The 27,181-nt window shown below is 41.6% G+C and overlaps 1 protein-coding gene across 1 annotated transcript; it reads left to right on the top strand.

Moving 5' to 3' along the window:
- LOC117512599 (protein disulfide isomerase Creld1) lies at positions 1–26,452 on the top strand. Its single transcript, XM_034172734.1, has 12 exons — positions 1–246; positions 5,289–5,407; positions 5,524–5,606; positions 6,243–6,353; positions 20,833–20,924; positions 23,237–23,416; positions 23,493–23,588; positions 23,661–23,744; positions 23,960–24,055; positions 25,057–25,197; positions 25,278–25,551; positions 25,669–26,452. The coding sequence occupies exons 2-11, from the start codon at positions 5,291–5,293 to the stop codon at positions 25,496–25,498; spliced, it is 1,221 nt and encodes a 406-aa protein (XP_034028625.1). The 5' UTR covers positions 1–246; positions 5,289–5,290; the 3' UTR covers positions 25,499–25,551; positions 25,669–26,452.
- The last annotated feature ends 729 nt before the right edge of the window (positions 26,453–27,181 follow it).

Genomic DNA, 27,181 nt, shown 5'->3' with positions numbered 1-27,181 from the left:
ACAGCTTGCTTGAGCTCTGGGCGGAGTCGACGTGCGGCTCAGCTGCAGGGAAATAGAAGCGACTGGAAGCTGTTCGTGTAACATGAACCCTTTAGTCAGTCTGTTGGCTGTTTGTGGCGAATGCAAAGTAAAATGGCATGTACGAAGCATTAAAAGTGGACCTCTAAAAATGTAAAATTGCGTGTACACGTGTGAGCCAACAGGGCAATCAGCAGCGACAGCGGTGGTGCAGAGGATTTACATCAGGTAAGTGAGGCTAGCAGTCAAAGCTAATATCAGACAGAAGAACGCTAGTTAAGTAACGCTGTCGACGAGTATGGTATAATTTTAAAGGTAGCAGCAGCAGCGATTAACTATTACGGGTAATGTTATTTTTCATGCTACAGTAGCTTTTATTTTCATGCTTCATGCTAGCAGCTAAGTGTGGGTCTCAGCTGTTAGCTGGCTAACGTAGCACGGTGGTGCTGCAGCTGATGCTGAGCTAACTGTGAAACCTGACGAGCCTGAGGACTTCTTTAGTTTTTTGCAGTCCACTGAGATTTACAATAAACGTCAACGTAAGCTGAAAAGAGAATTAATTTATTATTTTTACCTCATACAACCAACAAGGAGTGATAAATGTCATGGTTTTATAGAACCACTAGGGGGTAGTAAATCTTTACATGAGTTTACAATACTCAAGAGAATTTTTACATAAATTGTTGGTTTTTGGTGTTTGAATGTGGCTACAGCTACAGTATGAGAAATACAGAGTTACAAGAAACATTTGTATACACGGTGAGGAGGAAGAGAATTTCAAATCCCATGATATCAGACTGATTATGTCTTGGACTTCATTCCGTTATTAAGGAATACTAAAAAGTATGGTACTGTGTGGTGAATCTGTCCAGAAGCAGTAGTTCCCATAAAGTCAGTGACTGTCCAAGAAGGCGACTAAGTGAGGAAAGCCAACAAGATGACAAGACAGAAAAGACAGGAGAGAGAATGGAAAAAGGACAAACTACAGGTGTCTCTGGGTTTTCTGAGGGACAGTCTAACTGACTATCAGAAGGCTGTGAAGGAGGCAAAAGCACAATATCTGTCTCATATTATTTCGAGCAGTTGTCGTCGTCCCAGTGTGTTATTTCAGACTATAAACTCAGTTGTAAATCCACACACCTCTGTTTTGTTGGACGCTACAACCACAACCTGTGAGGAGTTTCTTCGGTTTTTTATTGAGGAGGTTTCATCAGTCAGACAGAATGCTGATCAGAACTGTAGTGTTGAGTTGTCTGCTCCTCGTGCACATTCTGCTGTGCTCGAACAGTTTGAGCCCATTTCTTTTGCATCTCTCGCTGATGTTGTAAAACATAAAGTCTACAAGTTGTCCTTTTGATGTTGTTCCAGCTAAGGTGCTGAAGGGGGTTTTTAATGCTGTTGGGGTGGGTCTCCTAACTTTTATCAATGCTTGTCTTGGATCAGGGTCTGTTCCAGCTGCTTTTAAACATGCTGTGGTTCGACCTCTTCTTGAAAAACCTCACCTGGACTCATCAGTTTTGTCCAGTTTTAGACCTGTCTCTCATCTGCCATTTCTATCTGTGGTTTTGGAAGGGGTTGTCTTTTTACAGTTACAATCATTTTTAGAAGACAATCTCATCCTTGAAAAATTCCAGTCTGGGTTTGGATCGCGACACAGCACTGAGTCAGCACTTTTAAAAGTTCATAATGATATTACTCTGTCGGTGGATGCAGGGAATCCTGCTGTGCTGGTTCTGTTGGACCTCACAGCAGCCTTTGATACTGTGGATCACACAGTACTTGTTTCCCGGTTGGAACATTTTATTGGCATTCATGGTACTGCACTTGAGTGGTTTGGATCATATTTGGCTGAGAGGAGCTTTTCTGTCATGATTGGGGACCTTTCCTCATCGACTGCTCCTCTGTGCTGTGGAGTGCCGCAGGGATCTGTCCTTGGGCCGATTCTGTTTTCTTTGTGCATTCTGCCATTGGGGTCAATTATAACCCAGCACAATTTGTCCTTTCATTGTTATGCAGATGATCTGCAAATCTATCTGCCTGTGAGGACTAATGGGAGTGATGCTTTGTCATCATTATTTGGTTGTATTCGTGATGTGAAGCAGTGGCTGTCCCGAAACTTCCTTTACCTGAATGATGGTAAAACTGAGATCATGGTGTTTGAGCGCACTGGCATACCAAATGTGGTGACACCAAATTTTGGTGCTTTGGCTAACTATGTAAAACCAGCTGTCAAGAATTTGGGAGTGATATTTGACAGCTGTTTGGGGTTCGATCAACAGATAAATTCTGTTGTCAAAGCTAGTTTTCTCCAACTTCGCCTCTTGGCTAAAGTGAAGCACTTTCTCAGTAGACGTGATCTTGAGACGGCCATTCATGCTTTCATCAGCTCCAGACTTGATTATTGTAATGCACTTTATGCGGGCATTAATCAGTCGTCTCTTGTGCGTCTCCAGTTGGTGCAGAATGCTGCTGCTCGTCTTTTGACAAACACTTCTAGACGTGAGCATATTGCGCCCATCCTATACTCACTCCACTGGCTTCCGGTTCGTTTTAGAATTGATTTAAAAATTTTAATGTTTGTTTTTAAAGCTATTTATGGCCCTGCACCTCCCTACTTGTCTGAAATTTTAACTTTGCGCACCTACAGTAGGACGTTAAGGGCGTCTGGCCAGCTTTGCTTGGATGTTCCAAGGTCGAGATGTAGACGCTGGGGTGATCATGCTTTCGCGGTAGCTGGCCCCAGACTGTGGAATGAGCTACCTCTTGAGTTACGTACTATTCCTGGCCTAGCACTTTTTAAATCTAAGTTAAGGACTTATTTATTTGAACTGGCTTTTGACACTTAGTGGGGAGGTGACATGTTCTGTTGTTTTTATGTTCTTTTTTTGTGTGTTGTTTTAAAATTTTATTTTGTATGTGTTTTATTTTGTAGATTTGTGTTTTTGATGTTGGGCACTTTGGACACCAGTCGGTGCTGTAAAGCGCTTTATAAATAAATGTTGATTGATTGATTGATTGGTTTATGTGTGTGTAATTGGGCACTGTCGTCTCATTTAAGGGTGGGCAATAAAGGGGTTAAATGAAAGCGCATATGACGCAAAAATTGTACTTCCGGGGACAGCCCCATTATCATTATTCACATTAAATCTTGCTAAAACTTAACTGACACGATCTCTCCCATTTGCCTTTTCTTTCCTTCACCCCTGGAAAGACTGGAATATCACGCAGGGGTTCAAACGAGACTGTACTGTCCCATTGGAGAAATTGTGCAAGTTTTCCATTTTGCATCACCAGTTCTACAGCTTCATCATGAAATGGTATAGAGAAGGATTTTCTTAAGAAGAAGAATTAAAAGTTCAGCTACAGTTTGCTTGAAGGCATATGAGCGATGCAAGCATAGATTTGACCTGTTTCATTGTATTAAAATCCTTCTCTGCTCATCTCCCCCGTGAAGCTGTGAGTGGTATTCGGTCAGCCTAAGTAAGTCAGGTCACAGGCGCATTGCCCGCTCTCACTTTTAATTGTTAGAATTGTTACACTTGGCTCATTGTAGAAAACTGTGTATTTAAACTGGACTTTGTACACAGCTGAAGTGTATGTGTAATAGTTACAGTTTGAATCCTAAATTTAACAAAGCGACATTGAGTCCTGAAATTGGGAGTCACTGATTCCTCCACTTTGCTTGCAGTGACAAAGCTGAAGATTCATTCAGCAACTGCTGTGGAAGCTGCAACTCTTCAAAGTACTCAAATGTACTTCAGGGCCCGGTTTCATAAAGCAGTCTGATCTTTTATGCTGTTAAACTTACTTAGTCGACTATTGTTAGTCACCCAACATTATCCGTCTAATCACCGTTTCACATTGACGGCTAAACTTGTAGATTATGTCTTAGGTTTGTCAACGATTTTCACAGACTTAACAGCCTCATGAGTGCCGTTGCCAAGAAACGCCTCCAGTGTGTGAGAGTTTTGTTTACTTCTGGGTTGGTTGTTGTCTTGGTTGTTGCATGCACTATCCAGCCTTTGTGTCATTAACTGTCTTTATTAACATTTATGGACACACATGAACTGCAGAATGACGTACATAGCTCTTAGCCTAGCAGTTCTACGTATTTATAGCTCTTCCATCAAGCTTTTTTGTGCACACAACACTCCTTCCCTGTAACAGCGATGCCCAGTGGCTAATGTAAGAACTGTCACTAACACATCACATGAGAGTCGTGTGGTACAACCATGGCCAAAAGCGAATGAAGCTCTCCTTTTGGAGGAATATGAGCGATGTAGTGGTGCTCTCGAGTGTTCCATCAAGTGGTGGTACATGATAGCTGCTATTTTTTGAGGTAAGACACTAAAGTTTTGTCGACTAAAATAAGATTAGCCTCCTCTGTACCAGACGAAAAACTTTAGTTGGGTAATGTGAAACTTTAGCCGACTAAGCACTTTGTGCAACGACTAACAAAAAAAAATGAGTTAAGTGAGTTTATTCGAATAAACATTAGACTGCTTTATGAAACTGGGCCCAGATGTCCTGAACATCCAACAAGTAACAAGTGTCACTCAGGTCTGTTGGATAAATGCTCTGAAAAAACATGTTGGAAATAACATTTTGTATTGTGATAACTTGAGCATCATACACTCAACAAAAATATAAACGCAACACTTTTGGTTTTGCTCCCATTTTGTATGAGATGAACTCAGAGATCTAAAACTTTTTCCACATACACAATATCACCATTTCCCTCAAATATTGTTCATAAACCAGTCTAAATCTGTGATAGTGAGCACTTTTCCTTTGCTGAGATAATCCATCCCACCTCACTGGTGTGCCATATCAAGATGCTGATTAGACACCATGATTAGTGCACAGGTGTGCCTTAGACTGTCCACAATAAAAAGCCACTCTGAAAGGTGCAGTTTTATCACACAGCACAATGCCACAGATGTCGCAAGATTTGAGGGAGAAGTGCTCACTATCACAGATTTAGACTGGTTTGTGAACAATATTTGAGGGAAATGGTGATATTGTGTATGTGGAAAAAGTTTTAGATCTTTGAGTTCATCCTCATACAAAATGGGAGCAAAACCAAAAGTGTTGCGTTTATATTTTTGTTGAGTATATAATAATTGATGGAGTTGAAAGCAGAATGGATGAATTCCACTGTAAAAAAAGAAATGCCAGATTTGAATTGGTCAAATTTATGTTACTTTTGTTTTTGCTTAGTTCTGACTCCAGTCCTGCTTAATGAGTTTATATACGTTCCTCTTGAACAGTCATGAGGTGGGTGTGGCCATTCCTGCCTGCTCTGGTGCTTCTGTCAGAGCTGTCTGTGGTGAGGGTGCAGATGGCTCCGTGTCAGACCTGTCGAAAACTCACTGACAATTTCATTAAGGTACACAGGTTAATCTACCTTTAGTTCGTGCTTACGTTCTCTTACCTCAAGCTTTATATTTTTCTGGATCTTACAAATGTACCATTTTATATTTGTATTTTATTTATTCATGTTAGGGGTTGGAGAGAACAGCCAACAAAAATTTTGGTGGGGGCAACACTGCCTGGGAGGAAGAGAAACTGGCAAAATATGCACGCAGGTAAGTTTTAGTCACATAATTAATATAGTTTTTTATTTTTATTTAAATGTATCATGATATGTTGGGTTAGGTAATGGTATGAATGCATCATTGGTTTCAGAGTCAAAGTCTGGAGAGTTCACTGTTGAAAACATACATATGTACGACAGTGTTGGGGGTGGGGGTGTGAGAGGGCATGGTATTGGGGTCACCTTGTCTATGAGTCTTGTAAGCATAACTCCTAAACTGGTTGATGGATTCTGATGAGACTTCACACAGATAATGCTGCATATAAATGCATGTAAAGGAAAATCCTTTTGTTGTTGCTGTGTTGTAGTTTTTTAACACATCATATTGATCAGTTGCGTGTACAAACAGACCTGTTGGGCTTATCCATTGCATATGCTGATCAGTTTAGTAATTGAAGTATTTCTTCAAAAATATTTATTATGACTGCTGTCAATGAATGCATCTGCTTTGAAGGGGTGGGGTGGGGTCATTCTGTAGCTTGGTTACAGATCTGTGGACAAAACTTAAGGAGATTGCATCAGTCTTGCTGTGACTAACTACGTACGTACACCTTTATGGGGTGGTCAGGCTGAATTTGAACTGTTGTTCAATGTGTTCTCATGACTAATTATTAATTTCTTTTTTCAGTGAGACCCGGCTTTTGGAGATAGTAGAAGCTGCTTGTGAGAAAACAGATTTTGAATGTAATAGACTGCTGGAGCAGATTGAGGACCAAGTGGAGACATGGTGGTTCCACAGGTAAATACAGTTTGTACATTATGTAATGGAATTAAATCTTTAGAGTAGGTTGCTCAGTGGATAAAGGAGCTGGTCTGCCAGTATGTAGACCTGGGCTTGGTTCAAATTCTGCTCATGCTATCGGTCTGTGGACTTGAACAAGACACTTAATCTGTGTTGTCCCAGGCCACCGAGCCATGAAAATGGGTATCACTCTTGGTTGGGGAAGTAAATGTGAGGCACTATAGAAATCCTTCTATAAGTCCTTCTAAATCACAGTGATACAGCAAAGAAGCAGTTTCTGAGAAAATAAAATTGCGGATTAGGAGCATTTCTGGAAAATGGGGGTTCTTAGTGTTTCAGTCAGTGTTTCTCCAACTTTGTGTACTGTTGCTAACCTTTGACGTAGCCAAGATGTCATCTGTGCAACAAACCACCTGGACCCTGCAAGGTTTCTGTGTACATCACTGCCAAACTGTTTGACATATCAGGCACCGAAAATCATTTGGTAGCACAGAGGATGATTTTAGTAAAATGAATGTTAAATTTCATCTAGTTTGCCGGAAGGCACATGGGAGACTCATTGAGATTTGAGCTTTCTTCATGTAAATCCTACTCTTTGCCACTTCATCATGAGGCTGTGATTGGCTATGCAACAGGCGCAAAAAAAAAAAAATCCACACATGCAGTTTCTCTAATCACAGCCACAGAAGCATTGTCATTGGTGTCTTAGTAACTGCTGTCAATAATACAGTACATGTATTTGTATTGAACCGTTTCAGTACAGGACATTCGGTTCGGTACAGGGCTGTTCACGGGTAAGTTCGCGTTGCATGTGTTTACGTTCAGTGTTGCCAGTTTAGCGACTTTCTCGCTAAATCTGGTGACTTTCCAAACCCTCTTGACGACTTATTTTCTCAAAAGCGACTAGCGACAAATCTGTCTACTTTTCCTGGCATTACCAGAGACTTTTCTGATATTTGGTGACTGAACGTGAAAGTCTCTGTTGTAACCGAGCAGCAGCGGGTCTCCACCCCCCTCCTCCGTTGACTGCTGCAGCCTGAAAGCACGGAGCAGAGGGATATCCACAATCCTCCTCACTCGGACTCGCTCAGCCTACTGACCTCGTTTGCTTCGCTGTGATTATATAGTCCCCAGACTTTGAGAAGCCCTGGCCTTGAGAACTCATTTTATTTTAATAAGTGATGGCCAATTTTAATGGCAAATAAATAAACAAACCAAGAATCAAGTTTATTTGTGGTTCTAAATATTTTAAAGTGGTTTTACGGGTTTTTTTTTTTTGTTGTTTTTTTTTGCCTCTCCCACAATGTTTTTGGTTTCAAAACTTTATTGTAAAAGATATATTAACAAACATTAATAAATTGTACAAAAGTAAAGGGATTCTTTAACATTAATTCTCTTAAAAAATCCCTTAGTGTGTGTGACAGTTTTGGACAAGTTCATTTTTCTGGCAAAAAATATTAAGATTGAATAAAATTGAACAGGGCTTCATGCTGGAATCGTTGCGCTGCTCTTTACTTGTGGAAAGGTTTTGTTAAAAGCTGTTTACCAGGAATATTTTTTTTAAATATACTCAACAAAAATATAAACGCAACACTTTTGGTTTTGCTCCCATTTTGTATGAGATGAACTCAAAGATCTAAAACTTTTTCCACATACACAATATCACCATTTCCCTCAAATATTGTTCACAAACCAGTCTAAATCTGTGATAGTGAGCACTTCTCCTTTGTTGAGATAATCCATCCCACCTCACAGGTGTGCCATACCAAGATGCTGATTAGACACCATGATTAGTGCACAGGTGTGCCTTAGACTGCCCACAATAAAAGGCCAGTCTGAAAGGTGCAGTTTTGTTTTATTGGGGGGGATACCAGTCAGTATCTGGTGTGACCACCATTTGTGTCATGCAGTGCAACACATCTCCTTCGCATCATCTGTGAAGAGAACACCTCTCCAACGTGCCAAACGCCAGCGAATGTGAGCATTTGCCCACTCAAGTCGGTTATGACGACGAACTGGAGTCAGGTCGAGACCCTGATGAGGATGACGAGCATGCAGATGAGCTTCCCTGAGATGGTTTCTGACAGTTTGTGCAGAAATTCTTTGGTTATGCAAACCGATTGTTCCAGCAGCTGTCCGAGTGGCTGGTCTCAGACGATCTTGGAGGTGAACATGCTGGATGTGGAGGTCCTGGGCTGGTGTGGTTACACGTGGTCTGCGGTTGTGAGGCTGGTTGGATGTACTGCCAAATTCTCTGAAACGCCTTTGGAGATGGCTTATGGTAGAGACATGAACATTCAATACACGAGCAACAGCTCTGGTTGACATTCCTGCTGTCAGCATGCCAATTGCACACTCTCTCAAATCTTGCGACATCTGTGGCATTGTGCTGTGTGATAAAACTGCACCTTTCAGAGTGGCCTTTTATTGTGGGCAGTCTAAGGCACACCTGTGCACTAATCATGGTGTCTATTCAGCATCTTGATATGGCACACCTGTGAGGTGGGATGGATTATCTCAGCAAAGGAGAAGTGCTCACTATCACAGATTTAGACTGGTTTGTGAACAATATTTGAGGGAAATGGTGATATTGTGTATGTGGAAAAAGTTTTAGATCTTTTGAGTTCATCTCATACAAAATGGGAGCAAAACCAAAAGTGTTGCGTTTATATTTTTGTTGAGTGTAATATTTCATACATTTGTCGTTTATTTGAGAACATTTTGTTCAACTTATTTCCAGGCAGCACTTTGCAATTATTTTATTTTTCTGTTTGTATAATGTTACAATAAGTTGTTGGTTTAAACAACAAGCAAATTTAGGTTTTGCATTTTGTTTCCATACTGTACCAAAAATAAGCTGAACCGTGACATCAGAACCGAGGTACATACCGAACCGTGATTTTTGTGTATCGTTGGCACCCCTAGCTGTCAGTAGTGTCCTTGTTCAGTTGCTCAGTTTATGAGAACTGCCTACAACAGACAGATTTACAATACAGTACCATACTGTTTGTATTCCTTAAAGATTGATGTACATTTGTGTTGAAAATAACAGCAGTGTTTTTTTTTTTTTTAAGTGAGTAAAGCTCAAAATTCTTATCATCTTTGTCTTTCGGCTGTTCCCGTTAGGGGTTGCCACAGCAGATCAATCGTTTCCATCTCACCCTATCCTCTGTATCTTCCTCTGTCACACCAACCACCTGCATGTCCTCCCTCAGCACATCCATAAACCTCCTCTTTGGCCTCCCTTTTCTCCTCCTGCCTGGTGGCTCCATCCTCAGCATCCTTCTCCCTATATACCCTGGGTCCCTCCTCTGCACGTGTCCAAACCATCTCAGTCTCGCCTCTCTGACTTTGTCTCCAAACCGTCCCACCTGGGCTGTCCCTCTGATATGTTCATTCCTAATCTTGTCCATTCTTGTCACTCCCAAAGAGAATCTCAACATCTTCAGCTCTGCCACCTCCAGCTCTGCTTCCTGCCTTTTTGTTAGTGCCACCGTCTCTAAACCATACAACATAGCTGGTCTCACTACTGTTTTGTAAACTTTCCCCTTCACTCTTGCTGATATTCTTCGGTCACAAATCACTCCTGCCACCTTTCTCCACCCATTCCACTCTGCCTGCACTCTCTTCTTCACCTCTCTACCACACTCTTCATTGCTATGAACAGTTGACCTCAAATATTTAAACTCATCTACTTTCGCCACTTCTACAGTACTCCTTGTAACTGCACTATTCCACTGGGCTCCCTCCCATTCATACACATGTACTCAGTCTTGCTTCTACTGACTTTCATTCCGCTTCTCTCCAAAGCATATCTCGACCTCTCCAGATTAGGCTCAACTTGCTCTCTACTCTCACTACAGCTCACAATGTCATCTGCAAACATCATAGTCCATGGGGACTCCTGTCTGATCTCATCCTTCAACCTGTCCATCACCACTGCAAACAAGAAAGGACTCAGAGCTGATCCTTGGTGTAATCCCACTTCCACTTTGAATGAGTCTGTCATTCTGACTGTGCATCTCACCACTGTCACACTATTCTTGTACATGTCCTGCACTACCCTAACATACTTCTCTGCCACTCCAGACTTCCTCATACAATACCACAGCTCTTCTCTTGGCACCCTATCATAAGCTTTTTCCAAGTCCACAAACGCACAGTGTAACTCTTTCTGGCCTTCTCTGTACTTCTCCAATAGTATTCTCAGAGCAAACATTGCATCTGTAGTGCTCTTTCTCGGCATGAAACCATATTGCTGCTCACAGATCTTCACCTGTTTTCTAAGCCCAGCTTCTACTACTCTTTCCCATAACTTCATGCTGTGGCTGAACAACTTTATGCCTCTGTAGTTACTGCAGCTCTGTACATCACCCTTGTTCTTGAAAATAGGAACCAGCACACTTCGTCTCCACTCCTCAGGCATCCTCTCACTTTCCAAGATTTTATTAAACAGTCTGGTTAGAAACTCTACTGCTATCTCTCCTAGACATTTCCATGCCTCCACTGGAATGTCATCACCAACTGCCTTTCCACTCTTCATCCTCTTCATAGCAGCCCTCACTTCTTCCTTACTAATCTCTTGTACTTCCTGATTTACTCTCACCACGTCATCCAGCCTTTTCTCTTGCTCATTTTCATTATTCATCAGCTCTTCAAAATATTCCCTCCACCTTCTCAGCACACACTCCTCACTTGTCAGCACATTACCATGTGCATCTTTTACCACCCTAACCTGCGGCACATCCTTTCCAGCTCTGTCCCTTTGTCTGGCCAATCGGTACAAGTCCTTTTCACCTTCCTTACTATTCAACTTCTTGTACAGCTCACAATATGCCTTTTCCTTCGCTTTTGTCACTTCTCTTGTTGCCGTACACTGCAACTCCTTGTACTCCTGTCTACTTTCTTCATCTCTCCGACTATCCCAAAAGTTTTTCGCCAACGTCTTTCTCCTTATGCTTTTCTGGACCTCTTCATTCCACCACCAAGTCTCCTTGTCTTCCTTCCACTGTCCAGATGTCATACCCAGTAATGCCCTAGCTGTCTCCCTCACCACATCTGCAGTACTTTTCCAGTTGTCCAAAATTGCTTCCCCTCCAACCAGTGCTTCTCTCACCTGCTCGCTAAATTTCACACAACAGTCTTCCTCCTTCAGCTTCCACCATCTGATCCTATGTTGAGCTCTCACTCTCTTCTTCTTTACCTCTAAAGTCATCCTACAAACAACCATCCTATGCTGTCTAACAACACTCTCTCCTGCCACCACCTTACAGTCTCTGATTTCTTTTAGTTTGCATGTCCTATAAAGAATGTAGTCCACCAGTGTGCACTTTCCTCCACTCTTATGTTACCCTGTGCTCCTCCCTTTTCTTAAAGTAGGTTTTCACCACAGCCATTTCCATCCTTTTTGCAAAATCAACTACCATCTGTCCTTCGCCATTCCTATCCTTGATACCATATCTACCAATTACTTCCTCATAACCTCTGTTCCCTTCACCAACATGCCCATTGAAGTCTGCTCCTATCACCACTCTTTCATGCTTGGGCACACTCTCCACCACCTCATCTAACACACTCCAGAAATCTTCTTTCTCCTTCATCTCACAACCTACCTGTGGGGCATATGCACTGATGATATTCATCATCACCCCTTCAATTTCCAACTTCACACTCATCACCCTGTCAGACACTCGCTTAACCTCCAACACACTTTTAATATACTCTTCCTTTAAAATTACCCCAACACCATTTCTCTTCCTGTCCTCACCATGGTACAACAACTTGCACCCACCACCGATGCTCCTGCTCTTACTTCCCTTCCACTTGGTCTCTTGCACACACAGTATGTCTACCTTTCTCCTCTCCATCATATCAGCCAGCTCTCTCCCTTTACCAGTCATACTACCAACATTCAAAGACCCCACTCTCATTTCCACCCTTCTAGTTTTCTTCTTCTCCCGCTGTTTCTGGAAACGTTCTCCTCCTCTTCTTCGTCGTCTTCACCCAGCAGTAGCCCAATTTCCACCGGCACCCTGTTGGGCAGCAGCATCGGTGGCGGATGTTGTTAACCCAGGCCACGACCGATCCGGTATGGAAATTCGATTTAGTCTGCATAGTTGGGTTGGCTTGTTTTACGCCGGATGTCCTTCCTGACGCAACCCTCCTCATTTATCCGGGCTTGGGACCGGCACTCAGAATGTACTGGCTGCACACCCCGTGTGGCTGAGTTAAAGCTCAAAATTCTTATAATAACTTTTATTTCCATACATGCAAATGCATCGGGAACACTGTACATTCTATTCTGAATCAATACACAAAGAAAAATGTATTAAATTTATTCCTAATATTCATGTTTCTTTGCTTTCTGTGAAATAATAGTGTTCAAAAATAGCAACGTCTGCATTTTCTTTCTGTAAAAATAAAAGCAGGTGTCAAACAGGTGGCCCTTATTTAATGATGTAGGCAGCAAATGTTGTTGTAGGGCATGTTTGTTGTAGGGCATTTCTCTCTGAAAATCTGAGTAAAATGGGTCATTCGAGACATTGCGGTAGGTGATGGTCTAGTGGTTAAGCTGTTGGGCTTGAGACCAGAGGATCCTTGGTTCTGGCTAAAAAATCCCTAAGGGCCTCGGCAAGGTCCTTAATCCCCTAGTTGCTCCCGGTGTGTAGGGAGCCTTGTGTGGCAGCACCCTGACATCAGGATGAATGTGAGGCATTATTGTAAAGCACTTTGAGCATCTGATGCAGATGGAAAAGTGCTATATAAATGGTCCATTTAGCAGTCTTCAGAAGGACAGTGTACTTTGTTTTATAAGGGGAAAACATATAAGGAAATGCAGAAAATGAGAGGCTCCTCAGCTAAAATGATTTTAAGTGCTTTAAAATGGCAACAAAATGAGAAAAACGTGGAAGAAAACAGCCACCATTTGAATGGATCAAAGAATAGCCAGAATGACACAGACTCAGACAATAATGAGTTCCATTAACATTATGGAATGGCCAGCCCAATCCCAGGACCTTAATCCAATAGAAAACGTGTGGGGTGACATCAGAAATGCTGTTTGAGGCAAAACCAAGAAATTCAAATAAATTGTAAAATGTAGTCGAATTGCCCTGGGCTGGATACCTGTTTACAAGTGCTAGAAGTTGGTCAACTTCATGTGACACAGATGTGAAGCACTTCTCAAACAGTGGTTATACAACTATATATTCGTTCAGTGATTCGCAGGAAAACTAAATGTTCAAGTGTTTTTCAGGGTACAGTAAATGTTTTACTTTGTAAAGACAAATGCAACTTTTTTTTTTGAATAGCCTAATATTGCTTTTTCTTCATTTTCTGCAAAGTAATAACATTTGATAAGTAACATAAGATAATCCTGCAATAGTCCCACGATGGGAAAATTTACTATGTTACAGCACCACAGGGACAGTCACAGAACAACAGTGCAAGTATGAAAAATAAGCTAAAGGAAATTTAATACAAAAATAGAGGTCACATTGGGCCTCATGTATCAAAGTTGCGCACTTGTGGCATAAAACGGTGTAAATTTGAAGTACACCAAAGTTGCCGTGATATGTATCAAGCAGTGCGCACCTGCCCATTTCCGGCGTACGCCTGATGTGACCTTGATAAATACGGCGGGTGAAAACAATCGTAATTATAATAAACACGCGCATAAATATTCAGAGTCCGCTTCAGACACACCCTCATTTTACGACATGGAAGCCAGGAAGACGGCAAAGAAAAAGAACTCCACCAATCACGACGCGTGCCAGTAGAGCGTCAAAAGCGGCCGTCGTATCAATTGTTTTGTAGTATAATCAAAAAAGTGTTACAGTGGTCCCTCGTTTATCGCGGGAGTTACGTTCTAAAAAATAGCCCGTAATACGCGAAACTGCGACGTAGTCAGCGTTATTTTTTACAATTATTATAGACGTTTCAAAGCTGTAAAACCACTTTATACACTTTCTTAATCAGGCATGAACATTTTCTCACTTTTCTCTCGTGTGTAAACACTCTCAAAGTTCAAACCTTATTAGGAAAATAAGACCAACCTGTTTTCAGGCCCAAACATTTGTTTGAGAAATAAAAATACAACGTTTTCCTATAAATAATTATGATGGCTTTTAGAACTAACGAATTTAATTTTGATTAATAGTGACTGACCAGTATTTCACAGATCGCGCCTCTGCGTCCTGACGCCGCGCCTTTTCCACTCACACCTGGCTGCAGGTGTCTGTTTCCGAGTGACAAACACAGTTATGAGTAGTTGTTAGCGCTCTTTTTTTCTTGTGGGCGAGAAGATTCTTATAAACAATGCACTGTTAAAAAAAAAAAAAAAAAAAGGAATGTAAAATTGGACTAAAAACTCCGCGAAACGGCGAGGCCGCGAAAGGGGAACCGCGTTATAGCGAGGGACCACTGTATTCTCTTTTCACATGTCAATAATTCTTGACGTGGATATTTGCTCGCTCAATTAATAAGACACGCCTAATTTTTCGGATTTCTTTATTCTTAAAATGTATTTCTTTATTTATTTTATTGTGACAAACGAATGGAGACGACAAAACCTGATTGCAGCACGGGCGAAGGGAATGAGAACACTACAGTTGTAATTATCAATTTCATTGTCTAAAACGATCACACCACATAAAGTTAAGCTCAGCGCTGCTCTGGCTCCAGGCTCTGGACAAAAAGGCGAGCAGCGCTTTCTTTGCGGTCAGCACTGTGGCCACGGATCGTGCTCGATAGACCAGCAATCCCGCAAAAGCGGAATTTGTATTGATTATTATGTAGTATAATCAGGAAAGTGTTATTTATGTAACATATGCATTAATTTGTATAATGGCACTGTTTATCATGTTGATCATTTACATTTTTATGTGGATTCCAGCGCTGGTTCATTTTGGTGTATAATTTACACCACCTCTCCTGGTGTATATTTTTAGCGCAGCATACGCCAACGACCACATTGATAAATGCCAAGTAGCACAGCCGTTTTGGCGTACACCCCATATACGCTCAAATATCGCCATACGCACGTTGATACATGAGGCCCATTCTGTGCTGTATAACAATATATGAGGTCTGTTAGAAAAGTAACGGACCTTTTTATTTTTTGCAAAAACTATATGGATTTGAATCACATGTGATTGCATCAGCCAAGCTTGAACCTTAGTGTGCATGCGTGAGTTTTTTCACGCCTGTCGGTTGCGTCATTCGCCTGTGAACACGCCTTGTGGGAGGAGTGGTCCAGCCCCCTTGTCGGATTTTCATTGTCAGGAAATTGGCTGATCGACTGCCGCTTTGCTTCATGAAAATTTTTTTCAGAAAGTGTGAGAGACAGCCAGGTGGAAACCATTTGGAAAATTCAGATGGCTTTCGGTGAAGATCTTATGGGGATCACACAGATTAAGGACAATTACAACTGAATTAAAGACGGCCCACAGTGGCGGATGGCGCACCGAGCGGCGATCGACAGGCTCAAACGACCAGATCATTTCCAAAGTGAAGGCTGTGTTGATCCGGGACGTCGTCTGACTACCAGAGAAATGGCAAGACAGCTGGACATAGCACTTTTTCGGCACATTCCACTGTTACAGGAGTTTTTTGTCATGAAAAGACGTGCGGAGGAATTCGCGTGTCGGAACGGAGGCGCAGGGCACAGAACAAAAAGCAATGCCGTGATGAAGCCTCACAGGACATGTTGTGGCATGTCCAGCTCGTCCCCAATTTCTCGGATAGTCACACGACTGAAAAGCCACCGAAAGCCGTCTGAATTTGCCGAATGGTGCAAGAGCTGGGCATGTTAGGGCTTGTCCTGTGAGACCAACACGGAGGTGCTTTCGTCCCGCGCCATGAGCGGCTCCGTTGTGAATTTCTCCGTTTTTGCAAAAAATAAAAAGGTACCTTTTCTAACAGACCCCGTGTACAGTAGAGTACACTATATACACGCAGAAAAAGAATGCTTCTTAATATTGCACATGAGTGTTCAAGTGATGTTGCACATGAGTGTACAAGCATTATTGCACAGAGTGTGTAGTATTATTGCAAATGGCTTAAAAATTGTTAACAGTATTAATGATTTGAGTGGTCTACTGGGAACAGTGCTGGTTGTGGAGTCTGACAGCAGAAAGGAAGGACCTGTGGTATCGCTCCTACACACACTTGGGGTGGAGCTGCCTGTCACTGACGGAGCTTTCCAGTGCAGTCAGGGTGTCATGCAGTCTTGTGGACCAGACTGTAGCATGCCGTACAGTGTATATACAGTGAGCAATTATGTTGTGTAAATGTGTGTTGCTACAACCCCTGGCAAAAATTATGGAATCACCGGCCTCGGAGGATGTTCATTCAGTTGTTTAATTTTGTAGAAAAAAAGCAGATCACAGACATGACACAAAACTAAAGTCATTTCAAATGGCAACTTTCTGGCTTTAAGAAACACTGTAAGAAATCAGGAAAAATAATTGTGGCAGTCAGTAACGGTTACTTTTTTAGACCAAGCAGAGGGAAAAAAAATATGGAATCACTCAATTCTGAGGAAAAAATTATGGAATCATGAAAAACAAAAGAACGCTCCAACACATCACTAGTATTTTGTTGCACCACCTCTGGCTTTTATAACAGCTTGCAGTCTTTAATGAGTGACAAACAGTGCTCTTCATCAATCTGGCTCCAACTTTCTCTGATTGCTGTTGCCAGATCAGCTTTGCAAGTTGGAGCCTTGTCATGGACCATTTTCTTCAACCTCATTGAAGACAACTTTGGATGCTGTAGCTCCTCTGAAAAAGAGAGCTTTAAATCAGAAGTGCCTGACTCCGTGGTATAACTCACAAACTCGCAGCTTAAAGCAGATAACCCGTAAGTTGGAGAGGAAATGGCATCTCACTAATTTAGAAGATCTTCACTTAGCCTGGAAAAAGAGTCTGTTGCTCTATAAAAAAGCCCTCCGTAAAGCTAGGACATCTTACTACTCATCACTAATTGAAGAAAATAAGAACAACCCCAGGTTTCTTTTCAGCACTGTAGCCAGGCTGACAGAGTCAGAGCTCTGTTGAGCCGAGTATTCCTTTAACGTTAACTAGTAATGACTTCATGACTTTCTTTGCTAATAAAATTTTAACTATTAGAGAAAAAATTACTCATAACCATCCCAAAGACGTATCGTTATCTTTGGCTGCTTTCAGTGATGCCGGTATTTGGTTAGACTCTTTTCTCTCCGATTGTTCTGTCTGAGTTATTTTCATTAGTTACTTCATCCAAACCATGAACATGTCTATTAGACCCCATTCCTACCAGGCTGCTCAAGGAAGCCCTACCATTATTTAATGCTTCGATCTTAAATATGATCAATCTATCTTTATTAGTTGGCTATGTACCACAGGCTTTTAAGGTGGCAGTAATTAAACCATTACTTAAAAAGCCATCACTTGACCCAGCTATCTTAGCTAATTATAGGCCAATCTCCAACCTTTTCTCTCAAAAATTCTTGAAAGGGTAGTTGTAAAACAGCTAACTGATCATCTGCAGAGGAATGGTCTATTTGAAGAGTTTCAGTCAGGTTTTAGAATTCATCATAGTACAGAAACAGCATTAGTGAAGGTTACAAATGATCATCTTATGGCCTCAGACAGTGGACTCATCTCTGTGCTTGTTCTGTTAGACTTCAGTGCTGCTTTTGATACTGTTGACCATAAAATTTTATTACAGAGATTAGAGCATGCCATAGGTATTAAAGGCACTGCGCTGCGGTGGTTTGAATCATATTTATCTAATAGATTACAATTTGTTCATGTAAATGGGGAATCTTCTTCACAGACTAAGGTTAATTATGGAGTTCCACAAGGTTCTGTGCTAGGACCAATTTTATTCACTTTATACATGCTTCCCTTAGGCAGTATTATTAGACGGCATTGCTTAAATTTTCATTGTTACGCAGATGATACCCAGCTTTATCTATCCATGAAGCCAGAGGACACACACCAATTAGCTAAACTGCAGGATTGTCTTACAGACATAAGGACATGGATGACCTCTAATTTCCTGCTTTTAAACTCAGATAAAACTGAAGTTATTGTTCTTGGCCCCACAAATCTTAGAAACATAGTGTCTAACCAGATCCTTACTCTGGATGGCATTACCCTGACCTCTAGTAATACTGTGAGAAATCTTGGAGTCATTTTTTATCAGGATATGTCATTCAATGCGCATATTAAACAAATATGTAGGACTCCTTTTTTGCATTTACGCAATATCTCTAAAATTAGAAAGGTCTTGTCTCAGAGTGATGCTGAAAAACTAATTCATGCATTTATTTCCTCTAGGCTGGACTATTGTAATTCATTATTATCAGGTTGTCCTAAAAGTTCCATGAAAAGCCTTCAGTTAATTCAAAATGCTGCAGCTAGAGTACTAACAGGGACTAGAAGGAGAGAGCATATCTCACCCATATTGGCCTCTCTTCATTGGCTTCCTGTTAATTCTAGAATAGAATTTAAAATTCTTCTTCTTACTTATAAGGTTTTGAATAATCAGGTCCCATCTTATCTTAGGGACCTCATAGTACCATATCACCCCAATAGAGCGCTTCGCTCTCAGACTGCAGGCTTACTTGTAGTTCCTAGGGTTTGTAAGAGTAGAATGGGAGGCAGAGCCTTCAGCTTTCAGGCTCCTCTCCTGTGGAACCAGCTCCCAATTCAGATCAGGGAGACAGACACCCTCTCTACTTTTAAGATTAGGCTTAAAACTTTCCTTTTTGCTAAAGCTTATAGTTAGGGCTGGATCAGGTGACCCTGAACCATCCCTTAGTTATGCTGCTATAGACTTAGACTGCTGGGGGGTTCCCATGATGCACTGAGTGTTTCTTTCTCCTTTTGCTCTGTATGCACCACTCTGCATTTAATCATATAGTGATTGATCTCTGCTCCCCTCCACAGTATGTCTTTTTCCTGGTTCTCTCCCTCAGCCCCAACCAGTCCCAGCAGAAGACTGCCCCTCCCTGAGCCTGGTTCTGCTGGAGGTTTCTTCCTGTTAAAAGGGAGTTTTTCCTTTCCACTGTCGCCAAGTGCTTGCTCACAGGGGGTCGTTTTTACCGTTGGGGTTTTTACGTAATTATTGTATGGCCTTGCCTTACAATATAAAGCGCCTTGGGGCAACTGTTTGTTGTGATTTGGCGCTATATAAATAAAATTGATTGATTGAACTTCCACCAAAGATTTTCAATTGGATTAAGATCCGGACTATTTGCAGGCCATGACATTGACCCTATGTGTCTTTTTGCAAGGAATGTTTTCACAGTTTTTGCTCTATGGCAAGATGCATTATCATCTTGAAAAATGATTTCATCATCCCCAAACATCCTTTTAATTGATGGGATAAGAAAAGTGTCCAAAATATCAACGTAAACTTGTGCATTTATTGATGATGTAATGACAGCCATCTCCCCAGTGCCTTTACCTGACATGCAGCCCCATATCATCAATGGCTGTGGAAATTTACATGTTCTCTTCAGGCAGTCATCTTTATAAATCTCATTGGAATGGCACCAAACAAAAGTTCCAGCATCATCACGTTGCCCAATGCAGATTCGAGATTCATCACTGAATATGACTTTCATCCAGTCATCCACAGTCCACGATTGCTTTTCCTTAGCCCATTGTAACCTTGTTTTTTTCTGTTTAGGTGTTAATGATGGCTTTCGTTTAGCGTTTCTGTATGTAAATCCCATTTCCTTTAGGCGGTTTCATAAATTCGGTCACAGACGTTGACTCCAGTTTCCTCCTATTCATTCGTTTTGTTGTGCATTTTCGATTTTTGAGACATATTGCTTTAAGTTTTCTGTCTTGACGCTTTGATGTCTTCCTTGGTCTACCAGTATGTTTGCCTTTAACAACCTTCCCATGTTGTTTGTATTTGGTCCAGAGTTTAGACACAGCTGACTGTGAACAACCAACATCTTTTGCAACATTGAGTGATGATTTACCCTCTTTTAAGAGTTTGATAATCCTTTCCTTTGTTTCAATTGATATCTCTCATGTTGGAGCCATGATTCATGTCAGTCCACTTGGTGCAACAGCTCTCCAAGGTGTGATCACTCCTTTTTAGATGCAGACTAACGAGCAGATCTGATTTGATGCAGGTGTTAGTTTTGGGGATGAAAATTTACAGGGTGATTCCATAATTTATTCCTCAGAATTGAGTGAGTCCATATTTTTTTTTCCCCTCTGCTTGGTCTAAAAAAGTAACTGTTACTGACTGCCACAATTTTTTTTTCTTGATTTCTTATAGTGTTTCTTAAAGCCAGAAAGTTGCCATTTGAAATGACTTTAGTTTTGTGTCATGTCTGTGATCTGCTTTTTTTCTACAAAATTAAACAACTGAATGAACATCCTCCGAGGCCGGTGATTCCATAATTTTTGCCGGGGGTTGTATACCCAGTTGTATCACTGCCCTGATGGTGTCTGTGTGTGTCCTGCAGGCAGCAGGAGGCACCTGATCTGTTTGAGTGGCTTTGCATTCAGGAGCTGAGACTGTGCTGTCCACCTGGACATTTTGGACCTGACTGCAAAGGTTTGGAATACAAAAGGAAAGCTTACCCAATCAAAGTTTTTTTTATTATTATTATTATAGTGCATCTGGAAAGTATTTACAGTGCTTCACTTTTTCAACATTTTTTATGTTACAGCCTTATTCCAAAATGGAGTAAATTCATTTCCCCCCTCAAAAATCTACTCACGACACCCCATAATGAAAACATGAAAAGTGTGTTTTTTTTTTTTTTTAATTGCAAATTTATATAAAAAAAAAACCCTTAAGAAATCACACAAGTATTCACACCCTTTGCTCAATACTTTGTTGATGCATCATTGGCAGCAATTACAGCCTCAAGTCTTCTTGAATATGATGCCACAAGCTTGTTGCACCAATCTTTGGGCAGTTTTGTCCATTCCGCTTTGCAAGCACTTCTCAACCTCCATCAGGTTGGATGGGGAGTTTCAGTGCAGAAACATTTTCAGAGTTCTCTAGAGATGTTAATTCGGTCTGGGCTCTGGCTGGACCACTCAAGGACATTCACAGAGTTGTTCTGAAGCCACTCCTTCAATATCTTAGCTGTGTGCTTAGGGTTATTGTCCTGCTGAAAGATGAACAGTCACTCCACTGTGACATCAAGAGCACTCTGAAGCAGATTTTCATCCAGGATGTCTCTATATTGCTGCATTCATCTTTCCCTCAATCCTGACTAGTCTCCCCAGTTCCTGCTGCTGGCAAACATCTCCACAGCATAATGCTGCCACCACCATGCTTCACTGTAGGGATGGTGCCTGGTTTACTCCAAAATGACACCTGGCATTCACACCAGATAGTTCAATCTTTGTCTCATCAGACCAGAGAATTTTGTTTCTCATGGTCTGCGAGTCCTTCAGGTGGCTTTTGGCAAACTCCAGGCGGCTGCCATGTGCCTTTTACTAAGGAGTGGCTTCCATCTGGCCACTCGACAATACAGGCCTGATTGGTGAATTGTTGCAGAAATGGTTGTCCTTCTGGAAGGTTCTCCTCTCTCCACAGAGGAATGCTGGAGCTCTGACTGAGTAACCATCAGTTTCTTGGTCACCTCCCTGACTAAGGCCCTACTCCCCAATCACTCAGTTTAGACGGGTGTCCAGCTCTAGGAAGAGTCCTGGTGGATCTGACGTTCTTCCATTTATGGATGATGGAGGCCACTGTGCTCATTGGGACCTTCAAATGTTTCTGTACCTTTCCCCAGATTTGTGTTTTGAGACAATCCTGTCTGAGGTCTGCAGACAGTTCCTTTGACTTCATGCTTGGTTTGTGCTCTGACATGCACCATCAAATGTAGGACCTTATATTCCTTCCATTTTTGAATAAGGCTGTAACATAACAAAATGTGGAAAACATGAAGTGCCGTGAATACCTTCCGGATGCACTGTATATGGCCAATGTGAATTTCTTGAAAATACCGGTGAGCCCCATTAACTCGCACAAGTTGGTGTCCACAAAATCAGGCTGCAAGTTAATAGGCTTGACCAAAAACAGTTAAAATCACCCTTTAAAGTGGCCTCCATCTGGGCTAAAAGGAACCTAGCCCGCCGCCTAAAGGATGAAACACTGGAGCAGGTCGAAGCTCTACTGATAGGCAGACTCACAAACCAAGCCACATTTCTGATTGAGCCGACTAGTAGGGAGACTGGACCACCAAACACAGGCCAGCCTGATGCTGCAACATGTCCACCAATTACAGAGGTGATTGCGCAGGTACACACACATAAGACACACGAAGGCCGCACACCATAATGACACCAGCCCCTAACAGCGTGAGCACAGCACCCACATCACACAGCTCCCCCACACAGACAACACCAAAACCACAGAGAATGATGAGACAGGCTTCATGCACACAGGTCCTCAAGTATTTGAAGTGTGATTTCTTCCTGGATGGTGATGATTTCTTCATCTGGAGTGTTTCTCCTCTTCTTCCTCCTCGGGCTGTTGCAATTCAGTGATGAGTTTCGTCAGTGTGGCCGAATCTGGATGATTCAAAGTTTTTTGTTTACGGATCCGGATGTGATCTTCCTCTTAGGTCCTGGCCAGTTCAGATTCGGACGGAATTTATACACAGACCCAAAGCACGCGTCTGATTTGACTGTTTTTGGGAGGTGTGCCAAAGACGGTCAAATCAGAATTTACTTTTTTACAATAGTCAAAATTTTCGGGGTCCACAAATTAACTACGATTAAAGCCGAGATGCAACTTACTCATGTGCGAGTTAATAGCGCTCACCTGTATAATACAAAGAGCCATGCTTGGGTATTTTCCAGAATAGTACGATTATACTCGTATACTACCATATTGTATTGCTGTAGAGTGTCCATTCGGCCCAGGGGGTGTGTGTGGAGGTTTGGGCCGCTGTGAAGGAGAGGGAACTCGTCTGGGAGATGGAGAGTGTGTCTGTGATCCTGGATACTCGGGGCCACTGTGCCAGAGCTGTGCTGACGGCTACTACAGAGAAAAGAGTTCTAATGACAGCACAGCCGCCTGTGCAGGTACCTGCTTCAGACACATACTTCAACCAGATGTGTCCCAGCTCACATGTATTTGACCGACTGTCATTGTTTGTAGCTTGCTATCACTCATGTAAGAAGTGCTCTGGGCCACAGGACTATAAATGCCTTGACTGCAAACCAGGCTGGATCCTTCACGACAACAAGTGTGTGGGTGAGTCTGTCACCATATGCTGTTATTCCTGTGCCCGTTTTGTGTGCTCACTCCTTTGTGTGTGTCTCTTAGACATTGATGAGTGTGGCACAGAGCTCGCTCATTGTCCCTCCAACACCTACTGTCACAACACAGACGGCTCATATGAATGCAGAGGTAAGCTCAGATATGGGCATGATTGTAACACGTGCATGAGTTTGTAAGTTTGTGACAGCATTATATACATTCGATTTTTAGAATTGGCCATTATTTGCAGTAACATTTTATGTTATACAGTATCTTGTCTTAATATAATGTCAAGAGGCATCTGTGGGGAAAATTTGTAGTAAGATTCATAGATTTGGAGTGTCTAATGTTTATCTTGTGTCCAGGCTGTGACCAGGCATGTGTGGGCTGCATGGGCAGTGGTCCTGCACGCTGTAAGAAATGCGCACGTGGTTACAAACTGAAAGGAGCCAAGTGTCTTGGTAAGAATTCTACTTGTGTTGGCTATAAAACATCCACACAATCAGGCTTTTTCTGTAAAGGCTTTCATTCATTTTTGGGACATAACAATCCATTTAAAATTCATTATTTTTATACAGCTTTTTTATAGCAGAGAAGCTTGAATCTTCGACTGGACTGGGTTGCTTGGTGGGAGGACATTTTGCTTATACCAGCACTGCAGAGAGGGCGCCAGTGGACCTCAGTCTGCAGTTCATCTTCACCTTAAAGACGTTTGAGAACAAGGAAGTTAAAATCTTAGCCAGAGAGAAGAAATGGTGTGAGAGAGGGGTGAAGGAGGCATTGTATGTGAAACAGTTGAAACCCAGCCTTAACCGGGAAGGGCGTCTGATGCACGCTTTGTCCCCTGTTTACAATGGGGTATTCAGGTCAAAGCAGTTTCAGTCTTTTGTTCATGGTAATGAGTCATTCACATCATCAGGAGACTCATCAGAAGAGACGTCAGTACCATCGTTAGGAGGGTCAGCTACCCTGTCATTAAGAGGGTGCTAACTAGAGCACAATAGGTGCTAATTAAAGCAATTGTTTAGTCACTAGCCAATAGCAGTCTGCCTCTCGGTAGGAGGGGTCTGGTTAGGTTTAAAACTCCAGCTTTTGTGGCTTCTGTTTGTTCTTCTCTACAAGGGTCAAGACAGAAGTCAGACTACCAGAGCAAGAATTTTAGCTGAGGAAGCTTCTGCCATTTGAAGCGAAACGTCCCCGCGTCAAGCAACCCAGTCCAGTCGAAGATTCAAGCTTCTCTACTATGGAAACCACTTGGACAACTGAGAGCCTAATGTGTTCTTTTGAAACACAATGAAACTACATCTCTAAAAAATATATTTGATTCAGGCACACACCCCTAAATATAATGCAACTGCATTACCACTTCGACAGCTTTTTTATTTTTCTTGGGGTGGGGAGAGTCTGTTTGAGCTACGTTCTAATGTTCGTCAAACTTGTTTTTGGTTGGTTTTGGTCACAGACATAGATGAATGTAGTGACCTTGCGTTCGCCTGCCCCGGGTTAAACGAGGCCTGTATTAATGAGGAGGGCTCCTTCCACTGCGAGTGTGCTGATGGCTTCATCCGCAGAGACAGCATTTGTGTTGAGAACAAGCCTCCTAGTAAGTACAGACGCAAACCTCCAGATTGACTCGCAGTTTCCAGGCTTATTATCTCAAGGTTCTTTCCTTTACAACCTCAGCTGAACCTGAGAAGGGGCTGTTCGATGACATGACAGACGATGAAGTGCTTGTCCTGCAGCAGATGTTCTTTGGCGTCATAATCTGTGCCCTGGCAACACTTGCTGCAAAGGGCGACATGGTTTTTACTGCCATTTTCATTGGCGGTGTGGCTGCTATGGCTGGATACTGGCTGACAGAAAAGGGAGACTACATGCTGGATGGATTCCTGAAGGGACGCTAGGAGGATTTGGGAAGGATGTTGGAAAACCATCCAGTGAAGATAAGACTCGAGAGGAATATAAAACTTCCTATAGAGATGTCAGATTTACTTTAGAACTGGGGAGTTACTTGAACACGCTTTGGCTCATTTATTTATGAACATGATGAAAACAAGATGTTGGCGTGACGGAGTATGAAGATGTGATTATTGAGGAGGAATTAATAGATCGACACTGCACTGATAACTGGAATAAATCCCATACCTCAACTTTTTTGGGAACAAGGGTGAGATGAAGACCACTACTGATTGTTAAAATTGATTTGTGCATTTGTATTTCACATGCCCTCTATGTTGCTGATGAAATTCTCAATTTCCTCCTGTGAGTAAAAGGACCTGTGGGTTTTGACTGTGGCAGGCGATTACTTCTTCACTTTGTGCCGTGAGCGTTGTTAGGTGAAGGGAATCTTAAGCATTTCCATCATCACCCCAACAGTGAAAGCTCTTTGAAACTCTGGTATTTTCCATTATGAACCACTGGTTATTGCATTTAGACTTTTTAATCTGTGTGTGTGTCCTCAATTATTCTTTTTGGGTAGTAATGCATGTGAATTACTTGAAATGAAAAGCACTGCACTCTTAATTTATTTTCATATTAGCATGGAAAACTTAAAGCTGCTGGATCATCAATATTGCAGCTGTTATGTCATAGGTTTAAGTATCATTTTCACGTGTGTATGGAAATGTTAGATATTTGCCATTTTGTTGCCTTAAATGTATTTTTATATTATTTATTAGGAATTTCAAATTTTGCTGACACCCCTGCTGTTTTTCTGCCATAAACTATGTGGACAAGTAATTCTAGCAGCTAAAGTAGCATAATGTTAGATTGCCAATGAGGTATCACCATCCATCTATCTTATTGAGTGTGAAATGGTTAATTATGTTTGCTTTACAATAAACTGCCTTTTTTTCATGCACCTTTAAGTTTTAAATAAGTGAGTCTGGAAATTTTAAACCGCATCATTACCAGCTATAGGCTTTTATTGGATAAGAAAGCAACTGACGAGAGAACCAAATATTAAAATATCTGCATTAGTGTAATCCATGTGGATAAATCCATTCTATATGGAGTTCCCAAAATAAAAATATTTTAAAATATTTTTTCATAAATTTCAATTAAGTACAATGGCTATCAATTTTGGTTATTTCTTTATTCATTATGTACTAGCAAAGCATCTGTCCTTCACAGTGAAGAAAGCGTGTACTAATCGTGAGTCACTGACATGGGAAAGTGTGCAGCAGTATACTCAATGTACTAGCTTCTAAAAGAAAGCTTTCAAAGCATTTTGAAGTAGCAGCTATAACAGACACTGAGCCCTTATTTAAGAAGGTTAAATGTCATCTTTTTTTTAAGTCCTAATAATTATGACTGACTCTGTAGTGTAATGAAAATGGATGTAACTTTTAATTTTTTTTATTACGTTGAGGTTGATCTATCACCAAGTGACCGTAAAAGACATTTGCAGCAGTAACAGCACCACCTACTGTATACTGACGTATGATGGGAATGACAGATTATAATAAATTATGAGTGTGCACGAAATTCAAGGCAAGACTGGAAAGAAAGTGTAATAAAAACATGCTGACATTTGTTTGCAGTAATGAAGAAGCAATGTTTTCACAAAACTAAACTTGTGCATTTTT

This window comes from Thalassophryne amazonica, chromosome 6 (assembly GCF_902500255.1).
Source record: "Thalassophryne amazonica chromosome 6, fThaAma1.1, whole genome shotgun sequence".
Lineage (NCBI taxonomy): Eukaryota > Metazoa > Chordata > Actinopteri > Batrachoidiformes > Batrachoididae > Thalassophryne > Thalassophryne amazonica.
Note: the sequence above shows the minus strand (reverse complement) of the source record. Positions and strands in the feature narration are given on the sequence as shown.